Source organism: Dioscorea cayenensis, chromosome 4, assembly GCF_009730915.1.
Source record: "Dioscorea cayenensis subsp. rotundata cultivar TDr96_F1 chromosome 4, TDr96_F1_v2_PseudoChromosome.rev07_lg8_w22 25.fasta, whole genome shotgun sequence".
Lineage (NCBI taxonomy): Eukaryota > Viridiplantae > Streptophyta > Magnoliopsida > Dioscoreales > Dioscoreaceae > Dioscorea > Dioscorea cayenensis.
The window spans coordinates 18,597,264-18,619,283 of record NC_052474.1 but is presented as its reverse complement, the minus strand read 5'-3'; the positions used below and the strand labels follow the sequence as shown (position 1 = coordinate 18,619,283).

Genomic DNA, 22,020 nt, shown 5'->3' with positions numbered 1-22,020 from the left:
TCTTGAATTATATATATATATATATGCAGCAACAACTATAATAATAATATATAGGGATGCATTTTTCAATTACAAGTATTGTGAGGGGCCTACATGCAAATACCTCTTTCATTTCTTTTGAGAAACCATTTTTATAGTGCATAATTTAGAATTCTATACGATGTTGATTTTGGATTATTTTTTTTTAAATAATAAACAGTAAAAAATATCACAAATTTGGTATTTTCTTGAAAGCAGTTACATTAACTCATTCAAACACAGAATTGCTAGGCACTAATACAAGAAATATTTACAGAATATACCAATAAAGAAAAAGTTTTTTCAATAAGAATAGCTTTATCATATATATATATATATATATATATATATATATATATGAGATACTGAGTTACTAACCAACCATACACAAAACAATGCTATATTTATTGAATAGAATTTCCGTATAGGTTTCCCAAATGACGTGGAATCCAAATCATTATTTTTTATATAACCTTCAAATTTAAACTTTAAAAATTCTTAAATTCTTAAAAAAAATTATAAAAAATTATAAAATCATATCTAAAATCTTAAACCTAAATATTACAAAACCTATACATAAAAATCTATAAACTTAAACTTTAAATAATAAATACTAAACCCTAAACCTTAAATCTTAAGTCCTAAACCTAAATCTTATGCCCTAAACCTAAACAATAAATCACAAACCTGGAGAGAGTTTTTTATTATCAGTTACGGTTAAAAGTTTAAATTTAAGATTTAGATAGTAAAAAAAAAATTATTTTATTTTTTAAAATATAGAAAGAATGATATGGATACTAACGTAAATACCAACTTAATATCCATATTATTGGAAAACCTATTTGAAAAAAAAAAAAATTCGATAAAAATATCATTGTTTATGTAGAAAAGCCTATCTCTAATTTTACAAATTATATAAAAAGTTCAACAAAATACTGCACAAATCACTGTCATACTTGCATACCATAGAAAGAGGGATGGCGCGGACTCATTATATTTTATGTGAGCCCTTTGTCCTTCCTGGTCTCACGCATATTTTGCCTTTTGGCGGGAAACCTTCTCTATTTTCCCGCCCTATTGGATCCTAGGGTTTCCAAATCGCTCAGCTTTCTTCAGTGTTCGAGCTCCGACATTCATCGAGAGATCAGGGAAGAGAGTGATGGAGGAGGCCACGGCATCCGGTCGACGGACGCGAAACCGAGGCCCAGAGGCGAAGGCCCGGGCCGAAGCGTTGGAGCGCCTCAAGGCCATCCGCGGTGGAGCACGCCGCTCGGATCCATCCGGCGCCGCCGCTGGCTACCAGATCAAGGTGGAAGAACCGATATACGATACGGTCGAAGAGGAGGAGTACGCTGCCCTGGTGGCGCGCCGCCGGGAGGAGACCCGTGACTTCATCGTTGATGATGATGGGCTGGGATATGTTGACGAGGGCCAGGAGGAGGATTGGTCTCACCCTTCTCACTCCTTCTCGTCCGATGAGGAGTATCCAACCTCTAATGATGGATTGGAGAAGCCTCGGAAGAAGAGGAACCCTAAGAAGGAACCCGCACCGAAGAAAACTCAGCCATCATCTCTTTCGGCGGCCGCCGCTTTGATGGGGAAGCAGAGACTGTCATCAATGTTCACCTCCACGGTTTTCAAGAAGAACGAGAGGACTAAGGGCACTGGTTTGTCGACGGACAGCATTGTGGATGATGTGCTTGCAGAGTTTGCACCAGATGAGAAGGATCGTGAGGAGTGGAGGCGGAGGGGCTCAATCTCACGCATGCTTGGTCCTCGAGGCTCCTTTACACCAGCTCAAAACAGCAATGAGTTGCCACTGAACCCTGCAAATCAAATGAATGCGATTGATTCTTCGGATGCTAAATTAGAAACAGTTTCTGTGAAAAGTAGTTTGCCGGAGAATGATATTTCTGATCATGGGAAGGATGACCCAATGGAGATAGTAACTGAAGAAGATGTTATGGATCCAAATTTTGATTCAAAGAGTAAGGGCAATGTGACTGAGATGAAGGATGCCAATGAAGAAATAGAAGTGGAGGCTGCCAAGAGTGAGAATGGGTTCTCAGTCAATGCAAAGATTAAGGTGGAAGGAGATGATGTTATGCTGAGAACAACTGCTGGATGCGGAGCAACCTGCAATGATGTGATTGTTGGTCTTGGCGGAGTGAATCTTGCTAATGCTTCGATTGATGATAAGACAGAGTTAGTGTTAGATTCAGATGGGTCACTCCCTTTTTATATAATTGACGCACACGAGGAGTCTTTTGGTGCTAACGCAGGCACCTTGTACTTGTTTGGAAAGGTGCGTTGCCTATGCTAGTTCGATTACACTTTTTAACCCTTAAAGCTGAATTTTGGTGCTTTTGGTCAACTATTCCTAGCTTGAATTAGGCAGTGAAAAGCTTTCTTCATGATTGGCATCATCATTTAGTTGTTAATGATACAGCCTCTGATGCCTCTCTACAGACGACAAAATTATATACTTTTTTAGTTTAATTTTGTATCATCTAATTGATTAAATTCTTCCCATTTTGCTCTCTGGAGCAATGTATTGTTAGTTTATAGCCTACACATGCATAACAATCTGAAATTTCGCTTGTTATACCATGCATTGTGTAACTGATAATGATACTTTTTGTTTGCGATAATAGAAAATACTTCATTAATTTGTGAACCATTTTACATTTTCTGTGGAAAGAACTTTGAACTTGGGAAATGTACATGGTGATTAGGTCAAGGAGGGCAATGCATATCAAAGTTGTTGTGTGGTTGTAAAAAATATGCAAAGATGTGTTTATGCTGTTCCGAATGGAGCTGTATTTCCAGGTGGCAGGATAATGGAATTTGAGGAGAATATTGCCAATTCCAAGGCTTCACCATCAGATTTTCACACAGCTTTGCAAGTAAATTTGTGTTTCTCAATCTGTGCTTATTCTCTGATGATTATTGAGTTTTTTTTTACTTTTTTCTGTTTTCAGTGAGTATCATTCATCCTGATGTATCTTTTTCTTAATCAGGAGATGGCAGCAGGATTAAAGAGTGAATTAACTAACAGATTACTGGCTCTCAATGTATCCAATTTTAGTATGATGCCAGTCAAGGTTGGTTGTGACTCACGGGGTGTAGATTTGCGGTTATTATGTCATTTCTGGAAGAGCTTTTTCCTCACATGTTATTTTAATCAATATGGTTCTATATTGCCATCAATATTTTCATTATTGTTTGATTTCAGCGAAACTATGCTTTTGAACGTGCCGATATACCTAGAGGCGAACAATATGTTCTCAAGATCAATTATCCATTCAAGGTATTTCAGTTTCTGTGCAAGGGCTGCTTGTGTATTTGATTAATTCTAGATGTATTGGTCTCCTCTTAGTGATAGAAATAGTATGTTTCTTACATAGTTTTTGTTCTCTGTGTTGTGATGGATTACATTCATTTCATTTGATCTGCATATGCCTTCTTTCCTTCTTTTTTTGTATGCTAAGTTTTAACTAATGTGTGAGAAGAAGCCTCATAAATTTGTGAGATTTTATTAATTTGTTACTTATATCACAACATTTGTTAGATCTGTCATACTTTAAGGTTACGTAAATGAAATGCTTACTAGGTAGCAGAACATACTGCTCATCATAGAATCTGTCCAACATCCGTCACTGTAGGCTAATTAGCAACCATGATGGAACTCTAGCTTAGCCAGTAATATTGATTTCTCTTTGGTTTAAATGACTTTTCAATTCTTGCTGGTTTCTTTGCTCAAAAGCTGCTAATTTTTCTACTGTGTATGAGATGTCACTGTGGCACTTGAATTCAGCCCTTTAATTAGACAGGCAGAATGTTATGTCATTGTTCATGCTTTTATATAGTCAAATTTCTGAATGTTATTTCTCAAAGAGACTGGCGGCCTCCTGCGTGATATTGTCCTCGAACCATGTTCTATCTAAAACAATAGACGAAGTGGGAGATACCAAATATTAGTCTAGAATAACCATGGTCATCTTGTTTTTTTTTCTTCTGTAGTGCATCTTATGAAATCATTCTCTTAGAAATGTGCATCACCACGTGGTATGTTGATTGCAGGATCCACCATTTCCAACAGACTTGAGAGGAGAACATTTCCTTGCACTATTAGGTACAAACTCCAGGTAAAGTCAGTTAATGCACTTATTGTTGCCAGATTTTGGCAATGACTCCACTTAGGATTAGTCATCTTGTAACACTAGATACGCATGCTTGACCTAGATTGGACATGAATCACAATCTTTCTTTTTGACAAACTCCCAAGCAAGCCGGCATATTATCAAATTAACTCATGGTTTATTGGTTTTGTTACCTTTAGGGGATCAATCAACTAATGCACAAGCTTGCTTGAATCTTATATTCATATTTCCTTATATCAACTTCTCATTTTCTAAAGGCCATTTTAATTAGCATATGCTTTTGTGTAGATCGTATATATAAGAGATTCGAGCAATATTATATAGATATATTTTACTTGTGTTTTTCAATGCTCAGTTTTTGGGCCGCTAATACTCAATTTAGCTTGCAATTCTTTTGCACTGGATTGCACCCATCTGCAAAGTGAGTATATGCTTCACAATTATTACACATCAGTTATGTTGGGCCTGACTGACATGATATGAATCTCTTTGAGGAGCTTAAGCTACTCAAACAGTATTATTTTCAATAAATTCCGAAAAACAGGCGCACCACATGGTTTGGTGTTTGGCTTACATTTTTCATGAGAATTAATTTCTTGTAAATTTGTGGTACAGTGCTCTGGAATTGTTTTTGATTAAAAGGAAAATCCAAGGGCCCTCTTGGCTGTGGATTTCAAGATTTGCATGCTGTCCAGCTTCTCAAAGGGTATGTTTTTTCAACTACATCACTGGACTGAGCTCACAAACATAGCTTATCCTTTTGGGATTCTTTTTTGTCTCATTATCACAACAAAGATGTACCTCTATTGGTTTTGGTAAAAATCCCACTGCTTTTTGTCCAATATCAGGTTAGCTGGTGCAAATATGAAGTAGTGGTTGATTGTCCCAAGGACTTGCGTGTTTCTGCTTCAAAGGCTGCTCTAGAAATACCTCCTGTAATTGTTGCGGCAATAAATTTGAAAACCATTATTGGGGAGAGGCATACAGCAAATGAAATAGTGTCTGCTTCCATTATCTGTTGTCACAAGGCAAAGGTATTTGCTGCTCTTTTGAAATTCTTTATTTGGCTGACTGGTATTTCAGAGAATTACTCCTCTCTTAAAATTTTTTATTACCATTTTGTCATGCTGTTTGAAATTTATTGTTGGTAATTAGTCAATATTATTCATTTCAATAATGCCATCTCCCTCATTGGTCAAATGCCACAGCTTGTGGGTAAAAGTAGAAAAGCACCTATTGAGGGCATGCCAGTTGTGGGAATTGTGGGAGCAAGTGAAACCTGCCAGTTATATAAAAAGATACTCCCTCCGTTCCTTTTTATCTATCACAAATTCATGTTTTTTTTATCTATCATTTTTTAACATCAAGAAGCATTTATTATGATTATTTTTTTCAAAATTACCCTTAACACTCTATTCAACTCTCTTGTTGGAATTAAATATGAAAGAAATGTGAAGATACAAATTATGGATAATTTTGGAAAGATATCTAATTTTATTAAAATTTTGTGAAATAACTAAGTTTCTTGGTACGTGAGATTCGGTTAACCACGACTAATAAATAGAAATGGAGGGAGTAACTTCTTGTTTATGATTGTTTTGCTTCATATGGATAATTGAGTGAGGAATGTATAAGCTTGGGTTTATATTTGGTGCAGTGATGCTCCTCTAATATTCTTGTTTAATTAATTAATATGCTTATGCAAAATGCAGATTGATAGCCCAATTTCAGCTAAGGAATTAGAGAGACCGGGCATGCTCAGCAGTTTTACTGTTGTCCGCAAGCTTGGAGGAGGCATTTTTCCAGTGGGCCTTGCAAAAGAAGCTGCTAGTCGAAATTCAAATGCTGGGTCTAATGTGCTGGCACTGGAAAGCAGGCACGATACTGGCGTATATTGTATTAAACAATCAATATTGTTACCTATGTTTTTAACATCAGAATATCTGTTCCAATGGCTTGCGTTCATTGAAATTGGTGATCTATCTTCTGCAGTGAAAGGGCCTTGTTAAATCGCTTTGATGATTGAGTTGCACTAAATTGGATTGTGATGTTCTTGTTGGGCACAACATTTCTGGTTTTGATCTTGATTTACTTCTACACCGAGCACAGGTTTGTCTCATGCTTTTGTTTTTATTCTTGACTGATATTGTGTTTCACTTTAAGACATTTCGTTGCATCCAAGATTTTGCTACTAATGCTATCATTCATTCATTTTAGCTTAATGCCCTATAGATAAGGTCTATTCATGACTTGTATTATTATTTTTTTATTGGTTGATCTAGCTGATAAAATACATTGTCATATTTGTTATTGCAGTTTTGCAAGGTGCCCAGTGCTATGTGGTCTAAGATTGGTCGTTTGAAGCGCTCTGTTATGCCCAAACTCACCAAAGGAAATTCCCTTTATGGATCTGGGGCAAGTCCAGGTATCATGTCTTGCATTGCAGGTCGGCTCTTATGTGATACCTATGTGTGCTCACGGGATTTGTTAAGGGAGGTATGCTAGCTTTTGGTCTAAAAGATTTCTTGTATGCTTTCAGGACTTGATATTCTCAAGGCATCATGTTCTAATACCCTGTTACTAATTCTAGGTGAGCTATTCTTTGACACAACTTGCAAAGACACAGCTGAAAAAAGAGAGGAAAGAGATTGCTCCTCATGATATTCCAGCTATGTTCCAAATGTCAAGCACCCTTCTTGAACTAGTATGTGATACATGACATGAGATTTCGTCTATCTTTCAACCTTACTAAAATTGGAACTTGTACATTCTGCTTGCCTTCGAAAAGACCAATTTTTTCTTTGCAAATTTAGCTGAATGATGATATCAATAAATGGACTAGGTTGACTATGGACTGAATGATGCCCGGCTGTCTCTTGAACTTATGTTTCATCTGAGTGTTCTTCCCTCACCCGGCAGCTTACCAATATTAGTGGCAACCTTTGGGGAAAACTCTCAGGTAAATCATATACTTACTTTGAGCTTGATCTCTTCGTGTAGCTTTTGCAGAAAAATGTAATTGTACTCCCGCTTTTGTTCTAAAGGGTGCTAGAGCACAAAGGGTTGAGTACCTTTTGTTGCACTCTTTTCATGCAAAAAAGTACATGGTCCCGGATAAGAATTCTGGCCGAAGTAAAGAGATGCATACAACAAAACGCAGAATTAGTGCTGGAACAGAGGGTGATGATAATGACAATTTAAATGTTGATACTATTCCCCTAGAGGATGGAGATATTGAGCAAGGAAAAGGAAAAAAAGGTCCTGCTTACTCTGGTGGGTTGGTATTGGAACCAAAAAAGGGTTTACATGACAAATATGTATTGCTTTTAGACTTCAACAGCCTGTACCCTTCTATCATTCAGGTAATTTATCTTCTTCATGACTGAGTTGTCTACCACTGTTTCATAATATATTTCTTGCTCTTGGCTTTACATACTATATTCTTTCCCAGTTATAGCTTTTATGAATGCAACCTCTGACTATGATATCTTGGAACATTTGCCAGGAATTCAACATTTGCTTTACTACAGTTGAGCGTTCTCCTGACGGTGTGGCCACCAATCTGCCATCTTTAATACCTGTCGGGGTTCTACCCGAGGTATTATCTTTAGTAAACTTCATTTTAGAGGTTCCTGTTTTTTGGAAGACCTGGATGATTTTTCTTATTCAAATCATTGTTGGAAACTAAATCCATCTTCCTTGCATTTGATTGAGATTGATTGAAACTGCATTGCACCATCCCAATTGAAGTTGGAGGGCTCAATTACTATAATTGGGTGGTTTTTTGATAAAGTTATTGCAAGTTTTACTTCACTACTGATCAATAGACACTGATTCTTAGATAAATCAAAATCTTTTTACATGACTGCATCGATGATGCACTAATAAGTGTTGGAATAAACACTTAAAGCTGCAATTGAAGGCTTTACTTATAGATGATTTTAAAATTGTGGAGATTTGTCTAACTTGCTGTAAAGAACGCTTTCATGATTTGGTTTGTAATATCATCTAACACAATTGATCCTTCAGTTGTTAAAAAAGTTGGTTGAAAGAAGAAAAATGGTCAAGTCATGGCTCAGGAATGCTTCTGGGCTTAAAGCACAACAACTTGATATTCAGCAACAAGCTTTAAAGCTTACAGCAAACAGGTTTAGACCTATACTTATGGTTCCTCAATGCCTCTAATTTTTTCTTCTCTATTTTATCTGAATTCTGGGCTTTGTTTGACCAACTTGTTCCAGCATGTATGGTTGCTTGGGCTTTTCAAATTCAAGATTTTATGCGAAACCACTTGCAGAGCTCATAACCCTTAAAGTAAGAGCATTACTATATGTAAACATTACACAAAAATATTAGGTAGAACGATAATTCAAGGTAAATGTTGATTGTTGTGTGTGTATTTTGCAGGGAAGAGAGATCCTGCAAAGTACTGTGGATGTAGTTCAAAACCACTTGAACTTGGAGGTATCCTTTGCCCCCCGAGATTGATGATCCTGGAAAATTTATGTACAATGGCATTTCATCATATGGCATCTCGTGTGGTGCACATGGCTTGTTGACTATACTATTAATATGGGGCATTGCACTGCTGTTAATCAATAACAATATTGCTTGAATCACTTGTGATGTCTACAGTAGATGACCTTTGCATGTGGAGATGGTCAGTTAATTTTGATGTTTGGAATTTGAAAACTAAATAAAAATCTTTGCATAAAAAAATTGCCATGAGACTATAGATGAACTATATAAATTTTTGGTTGTATACTCTATTTTACGATATATGCTGATCATTTAGTTTGTTTAGCCTATTTTCATTCCATGTGAAACACAACTAATTGCATTTTCAGCCTCATGAATCTGTGTTTCCTTGTGCTTTAGGTATCATCTGATGTGTGTTTATTGTTTGTCAAAACCCAGTAGCTTTTTTTTCTTCGTCATGGGTGCAAATGAGGGAGATTGCATGCTGAGTGTGAAGTAACTATATACATCGCTAAATGCTTATGCTTGTTTGCTAGTACACTTCTTAAGAGCATGGAATAGTTGTACATCAAGGGCCTGTAAAACCTACATATTTAAAGTTTTATATACAGCTCATCTGTCTAACTAGCTTGGGCATTTATTGGTTGCCACACAGGTAATTTATGGGGATACGGACTCTATTATGATCTACACTGGACTAGATGACATAAACAAAGCCAAGACAATTGCCGCGAAAGTCATTCAAGAGGTGAGCCTTATTAGACTCTTTGCTTTTAATGTTTCATGAATGGAAAATGAATGACTATAATACTTTTTTGTCATACAACATTATGTTGTGCTTTTTCAATGCATGATTCACATTTCAGAACTTGAACATGTTAAGTAAATCTGTTTTTCATCCAGGTCAACAAGAAATATGGTTGCTTGGAGATTGACCTTGATGGTGTGTATAAGAGAATGCTTCTTCTCAAGAAGAAGAAATATGCTGCTGTGAAAGTTCAATTTAAGAATGGGGTTCCCTATGAGGTTGGAGTTATAATATTCATTGTGTATCATTTTAGAGGATTGTTCTTTTATTTGTCTGAGTATATCAAACATAAAGCAGGTTATAGAACGCAAGGGTGTTGATATGGTTCGACGAGACTGGAGTGACCTATCAAGAGACATGGGAAACTTTTGCCTCAATCAGATATTATCTGAAAGGTATATATGCAGATCACTTTTCTGGCTAGGGCTATGGCTTTTCTGGCAAGTGCTATGGCTATGCCAGCTGAGAATATCCAGCATGTAATTATCTTTGTTAGTACTATTGATATTTATTTTGTATACTTTTCTTCTTATTATGCAGGTCCTGTGAAGATGTTGTTGAGTCGATTCATAGTTCTCTTATGAAGGTAATATTTCATCAAATTTATACAAGAATAACATTGGATCTTCTTGTATTTGTTATTTCTGTATTGTTCCATAGGCAACACAAAAAATCTTTTTCTGCTGTTTTGGCTTTTTGAGTGTATGTAAAAATTTTTTTATGATTAGTGATTATGTTTATTCCCATTCGGAATTTGATATACACATCTAAACCATTGCCAGCATTGTCATGATTGGGGTACTTTCTTATGCCCTTCAGGTACAAGAACAGATGAGAAATGGTGAAATAGAGCTTGAAAAATATGTTATCTGGAAGACATTAACAAAACCACCAGAGGACTATCCCGATGCAAAAAACCAACCTCATGTTCAGGTCCTACATCTCTCGCCAAGCAAATAACTTCTGGGGGACACACCCTTCGATTTATCCACATTTACCAACTTTCATGCTTTTAACTGTTTGTTAGGTCGCCCTTAGATTAAAGCAAAATGGTTATCCTGGTGGCTCTGCTGGTGATACAGTTCCTTATGTTATCTGCTGTCAGCAGGTATTTGTCTTCACAAATCTTGGTGTCACGATTCCAGCATAAAAATTTGATAACTTGACTAACTGGGGATGATCAATCAACCTTCTTACCGTATAAGAAAAATTATTTGCTGCTGTGAGGCATTTTTCTATTCTTAGGCCTCTTTTTACTATTTTTGTTGGTCAGGAAACGAATTCTGGTTCCTCCACTGGGATAGCTCAAAAGGGCTAGACATCCTGATGAATTAAAAAGAGATGGTAGCAATTGGATAATTGACATCAACTATTACTTATCACAGCAGGTTTCTCTCGTGTGAACAAATTTTTACTTAACAGCCTCTATTTACTTTTATTGATCAAATGTTGGTATGTCGCAGATTCATCCTGTGGTATCACGTTTATGTGCTTCCATTCAAGGCACTAGCCCAGCACGTTTAGCTGATTGTCTTGGGCTAGATTCATCCAAGGTAAACTTGAACAATGAACTACATTTATTTTCTCTATTTTGCCTTTGGTTTACTGACATTCTGGTTTTGATGCTGAAGTACGATTACAATGCTTCTGAATCTGCTGGCGAAGGTCCTGCCGCATTGCTTTCTGTGTTGGATGATGGTGAGAGGTAAATCCACGGGGAAAAAATAGGGGGATTAGTCTTAGAGTCAGACTGCATATGAATATGTCTTGAACTCCACTTTAATTAGTTTTATTAAATATGTAGGTATTCTGGGTGTGTGCCTCTTAGGTTATCATGCCCCAGTTGCTCAAGCTCTTTTGACTGCCCCCCCAGTATCCAGTTTACTATCTACTTCAAACAATAGAAACCAATCAGAGGCACAATCAGAAAATGAGCCGCTGAACTTCTGGCGAACAATGCGTTGCCCGAGATGCGCGGGTGATAATTGTAGATTATCTCCTGCCATGATTGCCAACCAGGTGAAGAGTTTCGCTGCTTGTTACTAAGACCATATCATCTCTAGCACAGAGATATCATCTCTACATCCCTTGAACCTGAAATTTACCATTCTCTATTGTTGTAGGTCAAAAGGCAAGCTGATGGTTTCACATCCTTGTATTATAAAGGCTTAATGATAGTGAGTACTTACTTTAGTTACGCCCAATACTTATTTTTCCATAATCTTGCATGAGTTATAATGCTTCTGCTCATGTAACAGTGTGATGATGAACTGTGCAAGTACACCACTCGCGGTATAAATTTACGTGTAATAGGTGATGCAGAAAGAGGGACTGTTTGCCCAAACTACCCTCGCTGCAACGGCCATCTCATTAGACAGGTTCTTTTCTAAACCACCCACGCTTTTATTCATTAAATATTAGATTGCATGCTTTTGACATAAGAGTCTAAACTAAAAGGATATTGGCTTGTTTCACCCATCCAACAGTACACTGAAGCTGATCTATACAAACAATTTTCCTATTTCTGCTACATTCTGGATTCTAAGCAGTTCCTTGAGAAGGTAACTAATTTTTCACTCATTTATTACAAACTTGGGAAAACAAAACATTGTTAATTGTATTATGGTTGCTGGCTTGGATCAGCTTGCATTAAAGGACCGAGCACCATTTGAAAGGGAATTAGCAGCGATTAGACCAGCAGTTGAACTGGCATCTTCAGTGATACACAAGATCAGAGACCGATGTGCTTATGCTTGGGTTTCACTTGGAGACCTTTCTCAGTTTCAGTTTGATTCACAAGCCTTTTATGGTAACTTTGGGCATGGATCCATCAAGTCTCTTACCATTTTCATAAATTTTTTATATATATAAATATATACATACTTGTGTATGCCTTAAGGTTTTAAAAACCTGACTGAACCAGTGGTTCAATTATGAACTGATCATCAGCCCGGTTCACTTATATAGCTTGAACCGGTCGGTATTGAACCAGTCATGAACGAGTTTTAGACCGGGAACCGGTAAACTGGTTCGACCAGACTGACTGGATTTTAACCAGAGATTCACGTTTCACATCCCCCAATAACCTCTCTTCTCTTCCACCTCTCACATCATCATCATCATCATCATCATCCGTTCTACCTTTTTACTTAACTATGAACGCATACCCCATATCCAAAGGCTCAATCCTTGCTTCACTTCACACTAGTTCTTCATTGGAAGAGTTTGGCACCAGTGATGTAATGGCCCTCGGTTGCAGCAAAGGCTGTCAAGTAGATATACACAGGGACGGCACACACAAGGCCAACGGTGGAGAGGGCGAGTAGCAGAGGGACAACAAGTGGCATTATTGTCACCACAGGTCCAGTGACGGCCAGTTTCTTCCCGATCCTCTAGCTACGGCAAAGCAAGCCCCGGCGAACTTGGGCTGGCCATCACCATTGTCTAGGGCTTTTTCTTTGAAGAACAACGGTTATTGATGATTTTTCTTTTTGTGCGGGAGAGACGCGTTGGAGAGTGCTGAGTGCTTGAAACGAACAAGATACGTGGCCGTTGTTCGGACGCCCAAATGCCATCTTGCATTTCATGATACTTAATTTATATATTTATATATGTTCTTCGTCCAATAAATAATAATTTATCTAATTTTTTTAATATATATGTTGAACTGGCAGTCAAACCAGTTGAATTCCGAATCGATTGGTTAACCGTTGTCTTTAATATAATTATTTATTATTGGTAGAATACTCTATTTAGTTTTTTGTTCATAATCTTTACCAAATAGACTGGGACATAACCCTTGATTACAATCGACTTTTGCCACCTTGTAGCTATTACAATCAACCTGGGAGAATGAGATCAACCTATCACTGCTGTCGGCCTCTCGTCCAGTCACTAGGCCCATTACCCTTCTTATCGCCCGCCACTCTCAATCACTTACACGAATTGGAGTTCGTTGGTGTTCTTTGTCACAAATCTAATCGTTATGTTGTTATCGTTGCTTTGTATTTGATTTCATTGAAGTTGTGTGATAGGTTTAGTGATGTGGAGTATGAAATGGGTAGCATTATTTGTGGGATGTGTTGGTAGTGATTAGATTTGTGGCCATCATAGTAGTACATGAAGAGCTTTGTCTCTTTGTTATTTTTCTGCTTTTTTTTTAGTAAGTAGTGGGAACCGGAATTGTTGCCCTGCTAGAGCTTTGGATTTCACTCAAAGCATTTGCCCCCTTTATAATTTTTCTTTCCCTTCCCTAAGAACTTCTATTTAGGTCTGAGATGGTAGTTCAATAAATCAGTGAAGCGGAGGGAATGAATGAAGAAGGAACACCAAAATTAATGATTGGTTAATGAAAGCCTAGTTCGATTCAAATTCATCCCAAGCAGATGCAAATTTATTGGTAACCGGCATGCCTTGTTGGTGTAGATGTACTTGATTTTATTTAAAGAAAAGCATAACAAGTGGTAATCATATATATATATATATTTGCAAAGCCTAAGCTTCCTTGTCCTAATGAGTGCATTTTAATATATATAGCCAATCACTAGCAGTACAAAAAATTTCTTTCTGGTAGCCTAATTAGTTATTCTTTGTTTTATTTATTTATTTATTTTTGGCTATGTAGCACAACATAGCCACTTATAATTAGCACATTATTATTATGAAATATAGAACCGAATATAGCAGAACTGTAGCAAATAATAGAAATAATGCTAAAATTAAATGACACAAAGATATTATATGAAAAACCCACAAAATAAATTAAGGTAAAAATCACAGGTAAGATAGAAGAATTTTACTATAGTGAAGAATAGGAGTTATAAGCTTTCTATTAATAAGGAGAACAACAATTTATTCTCTCCTGTAATAGAAGCAACACAAATCCTCTAATTTTGTTTTCTTTTCACTATTTCCTTCACTTTCTCTCTCACTCCCACTCTTCTTTGTTGTATTGGTACACTAAGAGATGCATTTTGCATCTATATTTATAAGAGAAAGAGGGAGAGATTAAGGAGCTTAAGATTTAGATTAACTCATATAATCTTTCTACCAACCAAAGATAGGTGGGGTCATTGTTGAAAAATAAATCTTCACATGAGCAGTTGCAGAATATTTTAATAATTATTAAATATTATGATAGATAATCATTAGTAAGGGATGGAGAAGTGAAATATGTTTTCGGGAAAGTGGACCAATGATGAATTTATTAGGAGATCTAAAGAGTTAGGTTGTGATCTAAATAAGGTAGAAGAATTGTTTTACTAGATTGATAGGGGGACATTACAGATCATATATGTGATGATGCCTAGGGTTAGCTAACCAATTAAGAAGCAAGTGGACAACAGATGTTGAGCATGGGAAGACCTTGACACAAGGTTTGCTCTCTGATTCTGAAAATGCTGAGCAATTGGTTGTGAGGCAAGACAATTAGGGTGATATTGAAGTAAAATAAAGATGATAAAAGAAAGGCTAGTGGATGTGTCATTTATTGAATACAATTCAGAGGGTGATGATGAGAGAGATGAGGCCATAAATAACAATAGTAAATATGTTAAATTGAAGAAGCTAATGCAAGGGAGTGATGGTGACAACAAGGATGGCAATGGTGATGAAAATGAGGAAAAAGATAAGAGACATAGGGCAATCTGATGATGCTGAAGCTGGTCATAGTAAAAAGCCCTTGAGAACTAGTATTAATCCAAGAAAAGTTACAAGATATGAAAGAAAGACACCATAGTGAGTGCGAGGTGTACGTGTGCACGTCATTTTAAAGTCTCTAGAAAATTATTAGGTTTTTAATATTTTATATTTTTTAGAAATCAACGGTACTATATAAATTAAAATTTTAAATATTAAATTTAATTGTTTTTAAGATATTTTCAAAATCATGAAAAATATATAAAATTAAATTTTTAAATATCATATTTAATTAATTGTGTTTTTAATTATTAAAATATACATTATATTATTTTTTATTATTATTAATTATTATAATATATTTTTAAAATTTTATTATTGATCATCGATTCAACTCGTTATTTTGATCCAAAGTTGAAACTCATCGTTTAGTTTTCAAGCTTTGATCAGTCAATATCCAGGCCAAATCTAACCATCTTGTAAAAAAAAACCCAACATTGATTAGAGTTAGGATTTACTTTTACTGATTTAAAAAACTAAAAGATCTTTCTAACCAAACTAGTTAAAGGAAATCAAATAGTGTATTCAACGGTTATTATTTATGAAGTGTTCGTATATGAACAAAGAGTCATCATAATCACGTGCTTTGCGAGTGAGAGTTGTTGAGCGATGTCATAAATGACAAGCAGTCTTTCTAGACGATGACGACCAACCAAGCGCCTCTAGAGTCTAGAACAAGTTCAGCTCTTCTTGTTAGTGTTTTTGGTCTGGCCACCTGGCTTTTTGCAAAAATTCACCAACCCACTAGTGCTTTGGATATGCTTGGTTTTGTTTATTAACCGTGCCGTGGTCTGACCACGTGGGCGGCTATGACTAATCCTAGTAAAAAAAAAAAAAAACCTCCTCAATATCATTCATCATCTTCATCAATTTTCCTATTATTAAGTACAAACATATACATTAAAAACCTATGAATATTGACAACGCAGTTGGATTAAAATTCAACAATCAACAAATTTTAGTAAATAATATTACTGTGTTTATAAATAATAATATAGTAAAAAAATATGATATATAGTATTTTGATATGAACTATTAGATTATTGTCAAACCTATTTTCTACTAGATCTATAGAAATTCAGACTAAAAAAACACAGCACAATTTATCTGTTACTCTGTCTCTCTCTATAATAGGGCATAATTCCCACCGCGGATGTCTGCAAACTCCTTTCCTTTATATATATATACACACACATTAAGAATACGTCAATGTCTATAATTTGAAAAAAATTAGTAATAGAGAGAGGAAAAAAAAATTGGTGTATCAACATTATCAACAATAGTGTCAAGAACTTATACTACACTCTAAAATAAGTAGTTGAGTGCTATTCGATTTTTTTATAATTTTTTTTTATAGAAGTGCTAACAGGAATTGAGTTAGATAACGTACTGTTTGGATTTTATAATTTTTTTTTAAAATGCTAGTAGAAATTGGATTTAACATGATTGAGTCACTGTTAAAACTATTGAATTAGAATTCAATTGTTCAGTACTTCCTATATATATATATATACATAGATCTTGGCCAACAATTTTTTTTTTTCAGTATTGCTGCAATTGAATATTCTAATATATACTAAATATATTCAGTGGATAATTGTTGGATTTGATGTGTATGTGATGTTGATGTTTTAAATGTGTTTCGAGTATCGATTAATTGGAATTTTGCTTTTAGCCTGTTCTTGTCTATGTGATTGATAGATATAGTTGTTGTCTTTGGGATTTTGGATAAAATTTGGGCACTTGTGGATAGATAGTATTATAGTAACCAATTAACTTTTGAATAAGTAAAGTATATTCAAAATTATAAGAAAAAAACTCAATCATAATGGTTTAATTAAATAGTTGCATAAATATGTAATGATCTATATAATATTACAAGTAAAAAGTAGAAAAGAAAAGATTTCCTTTTACTTAATTAATTATATTAGGCCTTGGTGGCCATCATATCAAATCATAATAAGAGGTGCCTTTTCCATCAGCTTTTTTTATAAAGTTCCACCTTCTTCTTCTTTCCTAGAAAAGATGGTGAGGATTGGTTTCTTCTGTTTGTTTGGTGAAATAAAATGAGATTCGTAAGTAAATTAAATAAAAATACTTTTAAAAATTCTCTCTTAGTCTCTGATATTTAGTCCTCTCTTATCTAAAAAATTATCATTTTCACCGTTTTATGATTTATTAGTACTAAGTTTTTTTTATTATAAATCTCAGTATGCTTAATAAAGATGCAATAAATAAAAAAATATTTTTTTAAATCTTTTGTCACTTGTCTTCCTGCTACTCTTATCTAAAAAAATATCATTTTCATCAATAATTTCAAAAATTTATTGGTATTCATATTTTTTTGTTAGAGGACCGAATTTAATTCTCAACTCACTTAAATTAAAAAAATATAAATAAATTAAAGTATTAATTAATTAAAAAAATCCTTCTATGTTATTTTTTTAGACCGGTTCTATAACGAGGATTTAAAGAAAAAGTTACTTTTTAAATTTTATTTCTCAAATCAACTATTGGATACTCAACGATATGTATTAATCAAGATAAAAAGAGATCTCGAGTTCAAATCCCTCCCGAAAGTAATCACTGCTTTCTATAATCGCTTTATACTACTATTTATTTAGAATTTTTATATTATTTTTATATCAGATATATTTTTTTACATCTCAGCTTTTAAGATCGTTTTAGATCTGCTTTATATTTTTATAAAAAATACATTTCGCTCTATTATTTTTATAATCAGATATACACTTTTTATTCGAGCCCTTATGATCTGCTCTAGATCTGCTTATATTTATAAAAAGACAATACGTGACCTATTATTCCTTTGATTGGCTTTCTATATGTTCTATGAATCTAAGCACTGATAAATTTTCGTACCTACTACCCAAACCCTAATCAGTAAAAACACAACATATATAAATAACAAAAAGCTAAAGTAAAAAAGCATAGTGACCAGAACCTTTGAATTTTCATCACCATCATGTACCCAAAAACAGCTATAAATAACCATAAACTAAAAAGATAAAAACCCAGCAAAGAGCACCAATGGCTTCCTCCACCAATACCCTATCTCTATTCATCCTCTTCTTCTTCTTCTTCTCTTCATCAGTTTCACTCACACAATCCCAAGCCCCACCTCCAATCACTCAAGGCCTCTCTTTCACTTTCTATGATTCCAAATGCCCCAAACTTGAATCCATTATCAGAAAACAACCTAAAGAAAGCTTTCAAGAAGGACATTGGCCTTGCTGCTGGTCTTCTCCGTGTCCACTTCCATGACTGTTTCTGTTCAGGTAATTTCATCTTTTTTTTAAAAAATTATTTTTTTATCATTCAATAAAATCATCATCATCAAATCACATAATTAAACTATATATATATATATTTGATGATAATTAATATGTGTATGTGTTTGTTTGCAGGGATGTGATGGTTCGGTGCTGTTGGATGGATCGGCGAGTGGTCCGAGTGAGAAGGATGCACCGCCGAACCTGACGCTAAGACCGTCGGCATTCAAGGCCATCAACGATCTTCGCGCGGCCATTGATAAGAAATGCGGCGGAGTTGTCTCATGCGCTGATGTTGCTGCTCTCGCTGCCCGGGATTCTGTTTTCTTGGTACGTTTTTCATTTTCATTCATGAGCTTTATTTTTCAATTTATATATATATATATATATATATTTTTTTGATATATAGTGTATTTAATTTAGTTAATTACAATAAATAAAGTAAAGTGCGGGAAAAAACAAAGCAGGTACATGGTTAAAGCATGTCCGAATGACATAATACAAGTAAAAATTCATTAGTTTTATTATATATGCAGTGTCTTTTTGTTTTTTTATTGTTGTTTTTCTTTTTTTTTATCTTTTTTTATAAGGATCTATTGGGTTTGTTTTGTATAGTATGGTTTAGTGTAGGTTTAAAATAGAAGGTTAAAAAAAAAAGTAAAAATATGTACTTTTATTAATACCTGACAAATTTAAGCTATTATTTTTCAATAATAACTAATAAAATAACTATTTTTTTTATTAATTTTAATTTTAAACAATCAATTTATCCGAAAAGGAATGGTATAAAAAGGGTAAAATTTGTGTTTTCATTACTAGAAAAAAACAATTAAAAATATCATATAATATTATTTTTTTATTCGGATAATTATTGTCCAATTTTTAAACTAATTGGATATATATATATATATGGGATTGTAATCTAAATTTCATGTTAGCGCACACGGCCAAATATTTATTCTCAGCTTTTGATTAATATGTTAATTTGAAAAAAAAAATAATAATAATAATAATAAATTATATACACATGTATATAATAAATACTAAACTAAGTAAATGGTGTTGTTTATTATTTGACAGTCTGGTGGGCCTGATTACAAAGTGCCATTGGGCCGCCGCGATGGGCTAAGTTTCGCAACCCGAGAAGCCACCTTGGCCTCTCTCCCGGCCCCAACCTCAAACGTCAGCGTCCTCCTCAACGCCCTCTCCAAACTCAACCTCAACGCCGACGACCTCGTCGCTCTCTCCGGCGGCCACACTATCGGCATCGGCCACTGCTCCTCCTTCTCCAACCGCCTCTACCCATCCCGCGACTCCACCATGGATCAATCCTTCGCCAAAAACCTCTACTCAACTTGCCCCACCTCCACCTCCTCCAACACCACCGTGCTCGATCTCCGTTCGCCGAACGCATTCGATAACAATTACTATGTTGATCTGGTGAACCGGCAGGGGCTTTTCACATCGGATCAAGATTTGTACAGTGATGCGAGGACGAGAGAGATTGTGAAGAGGTTTGCGGGTGATGAAAGGTTGTTTTTTGAGAGGTTTGCGGCGTCGATGGTGAAGATGGGGCAGTTGAGTGTGTTGACTGGGAAGCAAGGTGAGATTAGGGATAATTGTTCGGTGAGGAATGGCCGGAAGGTTGATGGTGGTGATGATGATGATGAAGAAGGGATTTGGTCTCTTGTTGATGATGAAGTGGTTCAGAGCTTGGCTTTTGAGTAATTTGGTTTTGGTGGTGTTTTTGTCTTCTTTTGGTTTGGTTTAGTGTTTTTGAGTTTTGAGTAAAGTTTGTTGTTGAGAACTTGTGGTTGGTTGAGTTTGGGTATTGGAATAAATTGTGTTGGTGTGACTAGTGTGATCTTTTCTTATATGCTAATGGCTATCAATGCTTCAGCATTTCTCACCTTGAGTTGTATGTAATATGTATGCATGCTTGATGAATCTATCATTTGGCTCTTGTGATTCATCATTCACAAAGAAATTCACAGGCTTTTTTTTTCCCAAAAATTATAACATTAGATTTGGTGAAAGAAGGAATTGTTGCTTTTAGTGTAATTTATGTTAGTTTTTGTTTTTTTTTTTTTTGTTTTTAATGAGATGTGATTATATGTCAGAGATATGTACAAGTAGGGGTGAGCAAAACCGGGTACCTGACCCGAACCTGAAAACCGGATCGGGTACCCGGTTTTTCGGATCGACAAAAGCTTTCACCTGTCGATCCCGAGCTTTAAATCGGGTACTAAAAAAATCGGGCACTCGATGAAACCGGGATCGGATATCGGACATCCGGATCCAAATTTAAGTTTCATCTACTCTATGAATTTTTTATATAACAACATCAACATTCATAAAAACAAATATGAGTAAACTGTAACTTATAAATGTAATTAAAAACCTTACATTATTCTCCCCACAAAAAAAGTCAAAAAAATAATAAAGAGTTTTACTAATCTTAAACATAAAGATTTGGAATTTTTTTCCCTTTTACTTTTAACTCTAGAAGAGTTTAAATTTATTAATATGTATATATATAATATAACTATATAAGTAACTCTTTAAGTATTTAAACTAGGGATTTTAATTTTTTTTCTACTTACACCCTTGTAAAATTTTAAATTTATTAATATATATATATAATGAATTTAAATTTTATGATCTTAAAGGGTTTAAATAAGGGATTTGGATTTTTTTTTCTTTTTTACTTTTTCTAGACCATATAAAATTTAAATTTATTATATATCTAATTATCTATCTATATATATAATTATATCTATAAATGAATATATTAAAAACCGGATCGGATTTGGATACCCGGTTCTTAATTTCTCCCGATCCGTATCCGATCCGGTTTTCACCTTAAAAACTCAGACCGGGTACCCGACAGTCTTTTTCGGATCTGGTACCCAAAAAATTCGGGTAAAAAAAACCGGATATCGGATCGGATCATCGGATCCAAATTTTTTTGCTCACCCCTATGTACAAGAGTCGAGGAGAGGAAGCTCAATAATTCATTGCGTGAAGCTTAATAAGTATTTGTACTTTGAACTTGGCGTGAGTTTTGCAATTCAATCTTAGGTTTTTTTTAAATAAATATTTTCTATATATATATATATATATCAATAAATTAAAAAAGTTGGTTATTTTATGTTACACTAAAAAAACACATCACATATTCAACATTAAATTATATATATATATATATATATTGAAAATTATGAGCAAGCCGCATATTCAAATTGTTGATATTTGAGTTAAAAGAAGGGGGAATGAAATATCGATTTTTTTATTATACATGTAATATATATGTACATACACAAATAAAAAAAAGGATAACTCAGCAGTATACGCACCAAGAAGAAAATGGAATCATATGTGTTTTACAGTTTATTTTATACCAGATTTCATAATTTTGTATTATAAAAACTTATTGCATTCTCATGTGAGGCTATTTAGTTCCTCTTTTTCCTTAAAATCCTCCTCATAATCATTGTCATAAATGGGATATCACAAAAATTACATTTAACCTTAGAATTAAACTATAAATGCTTTACAGTTGAAT

The 22,020-nt window shown here is 34.7% G+C and overlaps 1 protein-coding gene and 1 pseudogene across 1 annotated transcript; both read left to right on the top strand.

The window, feature by feature from the left end:
• The first annotated feature begins 1,057 nt into the window (after window positions 1-1,057).
• On the top strand, window positions 1,058-12,794 carry LOC120258740 (annotated as a pseudogene).
• A 5,389-nt stretch (window positions 12,795-18,183) lies between these two features.
• On the top strand, window positions 18,184-20,308 carry LOC120258027 (cationic peroxidase SPC4-like). The gene is made up of 3 exons (XM_039265366.1): window positions 18,184-18,461; window positions 18,591-18,785; window positions 19,536-20,308. Exons 1-3 carry the CDS (start codon window positions 18,444-18,446, stop codon window positions 20,181-20,183), a joined length of 861 nt encoding a protein of 286 aa, XP_039121300.1. The 5' UTR covers window positions 18,184-18,443; the 3' UTR covers window positions 20,184-20,308.
• The last annotated feature ends 1,712 nt before the right edge of the window (window positions 20,309-22,020 follow it).